The sequence below is a fragment of the Miscanthus floridulus genome, chromosome 7 (genome assembly GCF_019320115.1).
Source record: "Miscanthus floridulus cultivar M001 chromosome 7, ASM1932011v1, whole genome shotgun sequence".
Lineage (NCBI taxonomy): Eukaryota > Viridiplantae > Streptophyta > Magnoliopsida > Poales > Poaceae > Miscanthus > Miscanthus floridulus.
The window spans coordinates 16,437,671-16,448,998 of record NC_089586.1 but is presented as its reverse complement, the minus strand read 5'-3'; the positions used below and the strand labels follow the sequence as shown (position 1 = coordinate 16,448,998).

At 40.9% G+C, this 11,328-nt stretch overlaps 1 protein-coding gene across 1 annotated transcript; it reads right to left on the bottom strand.

The window, feature by feature from the left end:
* Positions 1 to 470: 470 nt before the first annotated feature.
* LOC136466614 (FKBP12-interacting protein of 37 kDa) lies at positions 471 to 7,934 on the bottom strand. The gene is made up of 13 exons (XM_066465084.1): positions 7,630 to 7,934; positions 7,287 to 7,525; positions 6,025 to 6,092; positions 5,877 to 5,913; positions 5,231 to 5,318; positions 5,082 to 5,146; positions 4,921 to 4,998; positions 4,627 to 4,674; positions 3,474 to 3,527; positions 2,661 to 2,822; positions 2,171 to 2,240; positions 972 to 1,027; positions 471 to 886 (listed from the first exon to the last, which is right to left on the bottom strand). Exons 2-13 carry the CDS (start codon positions 7,497 to 7,499, stop codon positions 716 to 718), a joined length of 1,110 nt encoding a protein of 369 aa, XP_066321181.1. The 5' UTR covers positions 7,500 to 7,525; positions 7,630 to 7,934; the 3' UTR covers positions 471 to 715.
* Between the last annotated feature and the right edge of the window lie 3,394 nt (positions 7,935 to 11,328).

Genomic DNA, 11,328 nt, shown 5'->3' with positions numbered 1-11,328 from the left:
TTCTTGCCCATTTATATGCCCGCATGTAAAGATATGATTCCATCCCCGCCCCCTAATGAATCAAATACCCATCTGGTATCGGGTCCGTTGCCATCTTTACACGGATTCCGTTAAAAAAAAGACGGCGGCAAGCGTGAACAGCACACAAAGCGTGTGCGCGTGACCGGCGGTGGTGCGGCAACGACCGTTTAGAGGTGGGGTGTCCATGAGACGGTGGCAATTGGCAAGTGCGAGCGACAACGAAAGGACAGGAGCAGCGCATGTGCGTGGTGGCGACGAGCGCCAAGTGGTCATCATCACGGCGTCCAGGCTGACATGTGGGCCTAGAAGCCAGCCCCAACGTAGATCGCCAGATCAGTAAAACCACGTCCCAATAATACCCAAAGGTTCGGTGACGTGAGTCCGAGCAAGCAGCACCGCCACCCCTGACAGCCTGGTCATAGCCTCCTAGCCGACCGCAGTGTTCAATATAATAGCATAGCTTTCAATATTAGGGAGAGTCCAAGCGTTCATATATATCTCTTATGATCACCTAGAGCGCTGTTAAGACATGTTGGATTAATTTTTTTCTCTATCTTAATAGAAAGCCAGGCAAAACTTTTACAGAAAAATAATAGCCAAAGGTTCTTTACCCGGTTTCACAAAAGTTTAGTACGCTATAACTTTTGGCACATCGGGAGTCTCAACAAACACACACTTCAAAGCCTAAACTCCCTTAACTTCCCACTTTCACTTGCAGTGGATCTGAAGCTGTCTTCTGATCATTTCCAGCTTCGTCCCTCTCTTCCACCGGAGCGTCTTGAGTACCTTCTTTCTGGGAAAGCGTCTCCTTCAATCTGGCTAGCTCCAAATCCTTAGTTTCTAACTCCTCTTGCAGGATGGACACCTGGAAAAAAAAAACGACCTCAAAATCTCGTGACCATAAAGGCAACCAATCAATAGTACGCAGTAGGAACAATGGTGACGCTTACCATTTCGTTTGATCTCTCCACGTCATTTGTTACACCGTCCATGTGTTTATACAAAACTGACAACAAATGAAAAACGTCAGACGTATATATATACTCCATGGTCAGACATAGAACAACTTATTCTATGACCACTTTGAATTACCATAACGATTGTACTAATTTACAAGATTACTTATAACCCCTAAGTGATTTAGGGTAAATATCATCATAAGTTATAGTAACATATGTGTCGTAAATATGTATTCATTTTATCGTAGATTAGTACAGATATTATCGTAAATTGAGGTGGTCATAGAATAACTTATTCTATGGCCGGCCACAGATTATGTAATGGTAACTTGTGAGTTTATGTTGTATGGCTGTACTCCCTCCGTCCCAAAAAGAATGCAATTCTTACTTTTCGAGGAGAAAGAGTTTAAAGTTTGACTAAAGTTATATAAAAAAGTACTAATATTTATGATACAAAATAAGTACTATTAAATTAATTACGGAATATACTTTCATACTAAACCTAGTTGGAGATATAAATGTTAATACTATTCACTAGTATAAACTTAGTGAAATTTATACTAGTTTGATTGGCAAAACAAACTTAGCCAAACTTATACTAGTTTGATTGGCAAAACTCCCATAGTTGCATTCTTATTGGGACGGAGGGAGTAACTCACAAAAAAAATAGTATGCAAATTAAGATATGTTGGGGTACCAGATGCAATAGTTGTAACTCAGGAAGGGGAATGCCAATTACCAGATGAAGTACTGCTATGATAGTCATGGCAAACTGGTCTAAAATGGATCCAATTCCCAAGCCCCAATTAAAAGTATATTTCAGTCAAATAAAACTATCACTGAAACTTCTTTCCCAGCAATGAGTTCAATGGCCCCATTCGGCTTGCTGAATCTTGGCTGAAATTGGCTGAAAAACACTGTTCTGGTTGAAATGTTGTGAGAGAAAAACATTGTTCCGGCTGAAAAAAGAAGCCGGACAAGCCGGATATGGGGTAAGCCGAACGGGGCCATTGGCATTCAATCTAACCGTGCTAGCATAGTGCAATAAATGTTGAATAAGCAAAAAAAAAATCAAACATTTTAGACTCGAAAGTGTAGCGAACAATACTCTTGGCCAAGCACTAATCCCTGAGAAGCATTAAAAAAATATTATAAAGAAAGCAGCCCATATAGACTAGAGTATCACTAACCATCAAATTGATTCCTGAGCTCATTGTTCTGAGACTTCAGAACTGCAATTTTCATTCCAAGCTCATGTATCTGTAACAAAGATACATTGTTAGATGTCCATCTCCTTTTACAGGGGCATATTAGGATTTTAGGAAGTCAAAATTTATGCATTTTGACTAGCAATTAGCCGAATTATATGCATACTTAGTGTAGTAAAGTTGTATTAATATATTTGTATTTCACAGATCTTTTAACATAACATTAATTTTGTAGTAATTCTAAATATAATGTCTTTTAAAGACTTCTCCAGACCCTAATGCATCCTATAAAATGAAAGAGGGAGTAATTCAGCAAAATAAGAGCAGATCTAACTTTTGTTATGAAGTCTGTTGTTTCAAAAGAAAATGACCAAGGACATGTTTTCTGTTTCGATGGTCGTAAAAACAATCAGAAAGCATATCTAAATTTATATGGTCGCAAAGTTAAGCAGGAGTAAGGAAAAAGGCTTACTTTTCCTTCCGATGCCATCGCCCCAATCTCTTCATTTTCCTCTTGCAATGTTCTACATTTAGCCATTAGCATTTTTCCCAGTTTGCTGGATGGAGTAAAATTGACAGCAGCAACATTGTCCTGTAGCTCCCTTATTTTTCTCTCTTTCTCCTCCACAAGATTCTGGCACAAAAGCAGACTTAAGATTTGGAATGTATGGATAAATAACCAGTGAGTCTCAAGATGTGGCAGTTACAGCTTTCATAGGCAACTAAATAAAACATAAGTTTCAAATTCTGATTGATCATATGCGTATTATTTCTGAGACCAATATTTAGCAAACAGTAAGAAGGTAGTGCAAAGGAAATCATAAACCTTTACCGTGTTTCTTATAGGAAACAAACAGCAAAGTGCTTTTAATTGAAAGAAATACTGATCGGGACCCATTCATCACAAGCATCACCAAGCCAACGAGCACCTGCTGCCTAGCCCTGTCATCCACAAGAGGACAAAGGAGCCTGGTACCTTGGCATGGTAGGTGTGTGGCTGGTGCTCATCAGGGCATGTGTCCTCTGATGCGTCACAGCTATGCCCTGGATCCTCCCTGGATACATATCCAGTCTGTATTCTAAACATTCAATATCAAGTACTTGATTGGATAGCCGTACTAGACACGTATGGGCCAAAGTGGATAGGGCCCAAATAAGTAAAATGGCCAAACCAAGGATTGAAGGAAACAAATACAGAAGAACTGTTTTGCATGTTCTAAATATACAGGTATAAGATGATACAATAAAATAAGAACCAACTGATTCAGGGAATGTAATAACTTACCTTTAAACGTGTAAATTCCTCATGAATTGCTGGATCAAGCAATAATCTCCTTGTCTGTTAACCATACAGAAGGATGAACTAAATTAAGCTAACCAGAATATCAACACCAGTTAAACAAAATTAAGGCAATTACTGAAGACACCGTCTATAGTAGAATTCAAGTAATATTTTAGATGGGACAATGGCATTCTTACCACTAGTTCAACTCTGGTAACTTTACCCCACTTTTCATCTTTGTGCCCCTCTTTTCCCAAACTGAAGATTTTGTTTACCCTCATCCCATTAAGAGAAGTTAATGTAGCATTTGGTTCCAGGGATGAGACGATGTGCGGCAATCCCACTTTTGTGAGTGTTTGGTTTGGGGGACGGTTGGGACAGACATCCCACCTAGGGAATATTCCCATGATATGCCACTAGTCCCAAAAAGATAAATCGTCCCACCTAGGACAAGCGTGGACTAAGAGTAGTGGTGAGTGTGGGTGGGTTTCGTAGCCACGGGCGTTGTAGGCATGTTCTGACGGGTTGGACAGGATAAGGCCAGCCAAGGGCAAGTCCAGCAACACAGCGCGTGGGAGGAGAAAGGAAGAAAAGAGAACAAGGCTTGGGGCCGACATGTCTGATGCCTCATCCTCCCTATCCCTCCAACCAAACACAAAATAGGCAACAGCATCAGAGGAGACGAAGCAGACGAGCTCACCAAGCCCAAGCACATGCATGCTGCCACCCGTCCGCCCCAGTGGCGAGCATTGGTATAAGTATAATGGATTCATCTGTGCGAGAGAGATTTGTTCTTGAGGGAGAGAACAGAATGTATAAAGGGAACTTTCGTCTTTTCCCATGTGTTTATATCGTTTTTTTTCTCCTTTTTCTAATATGTTTAATCCAGTCAAGGTTAACAGACATCCAAAGCAGGGGCAAACGGTTTATTCGTTTTCAAAATGCAAGGTAAAATCAAAAAGTTAGAAAAGATGGGTAAAAACACCATTAGCCTCTACAATAAGGGAAAGAACACCAAAATCCCAAACGTTTATTTGGGTGTGGGGTGCTGAATTAGTCATTAATGATTAACCCCAAAATATATATATAAAAAAAAGAGTCCTTTTGATACATGAACATTTCACATAAATAATAACATAAGTAGCATTGTGTTTACCTGCATTGACGGTGGCCTTAATTGTGTTTTTAAATCTCTAACTGCAGACTGTGAATTAAACACAAAAAAAAATGAACAGTCAACATGAGAATGTGAAACCACAAAATGAACAAAACAGCAGCAAGAATTACAAATATTTCCATCAAATAAGTAAAATGTTGATAATAAGTTTCCAACTGGTTGGCATCGTGAACTGTATACTAGAGATTAAGAAATTATATGACAAAATATTCAACAGATTTAGCCATATTTTCATGTCCCATCTTATAGAAAAATGAGGTTTCCAGAGGGTACCTTCAGTTCTGCAATCTCCTGCTCTCGTTTTGCAAATGTTACTATATAAGCTGCCTCCCTTTTCTTTGCTTTCTCCAGCTGAGTATGTAACAATAAAAATAAAACTGAAGCAAAGGAAGAACCAATTTAACAGTCCCTCGTATTAAGACAAAAAAAACAACCTGCTCCTTCAATGACTCCTCTGATGACTTCAGGTTACTGAGGTAAGACACCACTGAAACAGGATCTACATTTGAGATAATTTAGTATATTTGGAGATTTGGTTAGGAAATACAAAAAATTAATACAGAGTTGTATTCAATTCACAAACCTGGACTGGTACCAGAAGGTACAGCTGGAACGCTCTGAAATGCTGAATGCCACTTCTCGATTTCTGATTTTGCAGCTTCCAGTTCCACCTGTTACAATAGTTCAAATAATTTCCAATGGCAAAAGGGTCATAATTTTTATCTAGGTAGAGCAGATAAAGTGTTACAGACTCTGGAATTAAGTGGAAGCAACAGTTGACCAACTAACTGCACAGAACTATATTACTTAATCCACCAAAATCTTATATTTCTTTTTTTTTCTACCTAAATCTTCAAAAAGAGCTTATCACTTCAGTAATGCAATTCTATTTATAGGTCAAGTTCTTCACCAGGCTTTTTAGTTCACAAATTTTATAATTCCAACATATCAGCAGCAATGCAGATCCAATTATATGGTCTAACAGACTGACTTTAAATTGGTTTTTTATAAAATACCTAGTAGAACTTGTTTTGTCAGAACTGGTTTTTATTTAGGAGATCCAGACAACCACTAAGTGAATGTTGATTTATAGTGAACAAGTTATACCAAAAATCCAAAATTATAAAATAATAAACTAGAAAAAATAACATTTTATACAACCAGATAACATAACAGTATTTTAATGCTCTAGAAAATGAGAACATCAGAAAAGGTGAATGACATCAAACCTGGCAGGATGCAAGGCTTTGTTTACAGTCCTGTAAACTACAAAGGAGAAGAATGTTAGTCCTATGTCCATTTATAACAATATAAATGAAGTTATCAGCTAATAAGAAATTCATTTGCTTGAAAGGTCAAACATAAAGTGTGATGTACCTTTCACGAAGAGACAGAATCACTCCTGTCGCAGCTCCTGGTGCACTTTCCTCAACCTTTATCTTTGCCTGCACCACAAATTACAGTATTAATGCAGGTCGGATGTCAAGTTAGCAAGATTTGTTCGAAATCTAAATTTAATCTAGAAGCAACTTCCAAATTGAAAAGTTGAGACAAACCTAACCTAAGTGTGGTTGACATATGTTCCACATTGACTAATTTTAGTATTAGGAGATAAACGAGCACAATCAGAGCAATATTTAAATCGAGCTTTTCAGCTTACAAAATGCATTTTTTTTCAGCCCCAGCTGTCAGCCAAAATCACAGAATCTCATGTCTTCTACAGTATAACAAGGGCTAATAAAGGGCTAAAAAGATGTGCAATTTCTTGATTACGGCATCACTTGGATGCCAGCATAACAAGGTTGCAGGGTTCAGCTTCAAACTCAAACCATTCCACCAAATAGGCTTATCTTCCTCTTCCCTATGTTAAAGCCATTCCACCACCAACTAAAATTCTCATGACCACATCTACTGACAAGATAATAAACTTCAGATCCTACCAAATAGGCTTATGCTTTGGAAAAAGCGATAAATGGTTATCAGTTCAGGGCATGTTTGTTTTTTAGCCTTGACCTACCTAGCTAGTGGAAAGGAACTGAAAGATTGTGGAGTAGAGCCAATCTTGCTTGCTTCCAGATATAGTTAAACCAGAAAAGGCTAGGTAAGAAGAGCACCTTTAGAAAGCAAGTGAGCTTGAAGGGTAGCAGTCATTCTATCATTATATGATGAATTATCTAGAGTCATGCAAATAATTTTACTGTCAACTTTCCATTACAAAAGCACATGTGCACTTCATCAGCAATAGAAACCATATCAAGTGGTGGATGCAATTTATTGAACCAATGGTCCTCTTATGCAATTTCCATTTAGCATCAATACAAAGAGCAGTAATGCAAATATAATTGTACTTTTGACAATCTGATTTCCAATTATCTGAGGTGAAACTAACTCTGCCAGGACTATTAGTGATAGCTTCTTCAATTACTTCTTTTCTTTCGTTTTCAAACACATAGCCATGGTATCCCTTTTTATAGTGTAACGACCAGACCCATCATCATTTTTCTCAGACAGTAGTTGGAAGTTATTTTTTAACATGCCTCGACATAGATGAGGTTCCATTCTTACTGTCAGCAACTAACTTTTTCTTGCAAGGTAAACACTCAGGTTCACCTTCTGGTGAACTTGAAACCTTTCCATACCTCAGATTTACGAGAATTTGAGGGATTAGTAGATGAATTGGCCGCTGATCTTGCACGTTTCTTTCCGGTTTGTTGTGCCCTTGCTTCAGCTGTCGACTCCTGCCGCTGCCCATCACCCTGCTGCGGCTTCTCACCAACCTGCTGCTCCTCGGCATCAAGCTCTTGGATCTCTTCGTCTTCCTCCATACTCATAGGGCTCCACGGACTGGACATGGTGCCAGCAAAACACCAATCTGAATCTGCATGGTGACAAAACAAGAGAAAAGTTCAGACCAGATTAATGCACAGGGAAGATCTTGAGAGGGGCAGTGAGGACTGAGGAGTGACTAATGAGTCCCGTTACCTTGGAGGGCCGGGACCGAGTGTCCGGGAGGGCGCGACGGCTACGGGTGAGCGGCTGGGCGGCGCGGACAAGCGTGTACGGCTGGGCGGCGCGGGCTAGCGTGTGCGGCTGCGCGCCTGCGCCCTGCGGTGACGAGATGGGAGGCCGGGACCGGGAGGGGGCGCCGGCGACGTCGACGGCGACGGCGACGGCGACAGGTGAGGAGCGAGCGGCGGCCGGCAGGGGTCGAGAGCCCCTCTAACTACACCCCTAGCGACGCTAGAGAGCAGTCGAAGTAGGATCTCCGTCCGCTACGGATCGTACGTCCGCGCGTCAGCTTGCAGTTCCCACCAGCCTCCATGTGCCACAACCATACGCTGGGCCTCGGCCCAACGAGAACGCTACCTGTTTCGTCGTATCAGTCCCAACACCCGTTGCTCAAAAAAAAAAGTCCCAACACCCCTGAACCCTGATGCTTTTTTGGCACGAGTTTTTCTTGTTTTGGCACGAGGCTGAGGAACAAGCTACTCTGCACTCCGTTTCTTCCTAAAACTTATCGGTCTGGTTTATCGGCCATTCTCTCACAGCAAATCAGCTAACGGTACTTTTCAGTCTGGCTTTTCAGCGAAGCGAATAGGGACATACGTTAAAACATCAACTATTTTTTGCATAAAAACAGAATTTGCATATCCATGACGAAAGAAAATAGTCTTTTTTCAAGTCTTTTTAAATAACATGTCTAGATTTGTAAACTATGTAAGCAAGATTACCAGATTTTTTCAATAGCATGTCTGGATTTGTGGAACTGTACATGGATCCTGAAAAGTGCTTGTACTTGTACATGACTTTTCTACAATTTGGTTACCAAGGCTGTCAAGCGTGTTGTCCACTAACATCGTGCATTCGGGAGAGTTAACCAATTAATGTGCCCAATCGAGAAATTTATGGGACATATATTTGAACCCAAGCATAACATCCATCTTAGGATTTTCAATTATGTTTCCCTTAGTTGTCTTGTACAATTATAGTTCGTGCTCCCAGTGTCGAACGCTTTAATATGTATCTTGGTGGTGGTGACTAGCCTTGGGCATAATTGAGCGAATAACGAACCGAAATAACCGACACCGAGACTGAAGTTTCTGTCACTACTTCGGTCCCGAGTCCATACTACCTGAACTTTTTACGGTTAGTTCGGTTATATGCTTCGGGTAACTGAACTAACCGAACATTTGAATTTTGTTGACATAATGTATACTTTAGACTATTATTAGTGATATAATATTTATTATAGTAGGTTTATATCAACTGTCACTCTTATCGCTTTATTTAATCTATATTTGTATTGTTATTTTTCCGTAAAATAGAAAAAAAAATTTGTTAAAATTTGCTACTAATAATTATACTATTTAGTAGCTGATTTGTCTAGTCCGGTTAGTTCGGTCATGACTGAAACCGAACCGAACTATCCGAGACCGAACTTGCTCGGTCCCGAGTTCTAAAACTAACCGATCGGTCTTCGTTTTTAGATGACCAAACTTTTAAAATGACCAAAGAACCGATCGGGTAGGTTCTATCAGACCAAACGCCCAGGCCTAGTAGTGACTTGATATTCATGGAACAAGAACCTTAAGAGCATGACTACATATGTCCCAATTCTATCAAACTGCCTGCATCTGCATACAACCTTTTGCTTCAAAGAATCACCGACAACTTTATATTCCTCCTCGTATGTAAAATTCCTACCGGATATTCATTACTACCCTCCAGTGCTTTGGTGCAAGCTGTCAAGAATCTTTCATATTCACTTTGAAAAGCTTCAAATATAATAGATGTCAGATCACGGTTGATGCAAAGGCAATGCAATGTTCAGCAGCCCTGAGACTCTTCTCTGTGGTGATAATATTTCAGACCATGCTCCTATTCGGAGCTCTTTTCTAATATAGTACAGAAATTTTACAGAAATCTTCATAGAGAAAACGCTGGAAGAAAAAGTCTTGCATTACAAAATAGGGGCATAAGGCGTCACTCCATTATAAACTGCATATCACGCTGAACGAACATGCTGACGAAGTAAAGATATCTTTTCTTTTCGCGTAAATAAATGTCCGGTTCGTTTCTCTTATAATCCGTACTTTTCAACTTGCTTTTCAGTTGGAACATTATTTTTCTCTCACAATAAATCAGCCGGAACAATATTTCGACTTGTTTTTTTACGAAGACCGGGCCAAAATCTGCATGTACTAGCTTTTTAGATGCGTGAACAGTGAACTACCATATTATTAGTATTACATCATCACATCAACCCCCCCACCCCACCCACACACTGAAACTGAGGCAAACAAAAGAAAAAGTAGAAGAAGACAAACGTGGCGTGACACGTACAGGTCGTTTGCACGTCGTCTACGAAGTCGCCAACCTTCCGCAAGAGCAATGCAACGCGCCAACGCCCCCAAAGACCGACCTCAAAATCCACATTACTTCCAACCAAAAACAAAAGTGCGTGGTCCGTGCAACGCGCGCGTAATACTGCTGGTACCAATTAGCCCCTCCTGTACAGTGCTCTGCTGATGGCATGATTAGTTGTTAAGCCATATATAACTAAGTAGCTAACCCCATCGAGCCAGGCACACGGGACGGAAAAGGTAGCTCGGATGCGCGCATCATTGCACGGGCTACGTCTCACCTCATCTCCGTGGATCTGGTGGCCATGAGAGACGCACACACACAAGCAGCTGACTGATTAATAAATAATAATGCGACGGAATCTCGTTATGATGAAATATATAATAGATACTATATACGTAAATCTTTGGTCACAATGACACGAATCCTAAGTTAAGTCACGAACAACATTTTATTCTGATCTTGTTTTGTCTCTATCATTTTTTTTTTTTGTGAGCTAGTAGAGGACATGGGGAGAAGACTTGCTTCCGGTGGTTCAGCGGTCGCTGTCCTCCCCGGTGCAGTCTCCGGATGTGGAAACCAACAAGTTGGGCAACCACCACGTTGTGTCATGCCTGCCCGTTCCTAGTACAAAGCACTAGCACTGGCACTAGCAAGCTTTGTTCGTTTCCCAACTTCCCATGTCATGGGTACCTGCTTCTGCTTCGCGTGTAAATGTGCTCTAATCTCCTATATGTTTTTTTATAGTAAGGTTCCCCTATGAATAGTTTTTTTTAATAAAAAACAAAAGGAACCCGTAAAAGGCAGGACATGCCAGTTTACAATTACTAGCTCAAACACGAGCGATCGTCAGGGGGTGACGGTGATGGGCTGATGATGATGCGCGGGTGGGCCAATTTGGGAGTTGTTAACCTCGGCGGTTGGGCCCACTAATCCACGACCACGAGCAGCGCACATGCGGGTGCGTCTCGGCTTTCTCTGCTCCAGGAACGGAATCTATCGCGCGTCGTCTTGCGTCCTATCTGTCGGCCATGCCAATACCATGCCGTGCCACGCATCGAGGTTGGTGGTGGCGACACATGCGCGCCGGCGCGGCGGGGCCACCGACATGGCCGCCGGGACAGGCGCACGACGGGAGACCGGAGCAGCAGAAGTGAGAGGCTGCACCGTTTGGATGTTTGATCGAGGCTAATTGCTAGCTAACTAAAAATTAACCTAAATTAGCTTTAGTGTATGTAAATGAAAAGGCTAATAGATGAGCTAATTTTTTAAGGCAAGTCTTCAATTAGTTGTTATTGTTATTTTGTTAACCAACTA

Bases quoted from the DNA above. Each gene is read 5' to 3' on its own strand.
- LOC136466614 (XM_066465084.1), bottom strand. From the start codon at position 7,499: ATGTCCAGTCCGTGGAGCCCTATGAGTATGGAGGAAGACGAAGAGATC. The intron at 4,999-5,081 runs GTTGTTTTTTTT...TTACATACTCAG, and splicing joins AGGAGTCATTGAAGGAGCAG to CTGGAGAAAGCAAAGAAAAG. The intron at 2,241-2,660 runs GTAAGCCTTTTT...TCTTTGTTACAG, and splicing joins CGATGGCATCGGAAGGAAAA to ATACATGAGCTTGGAATGAA.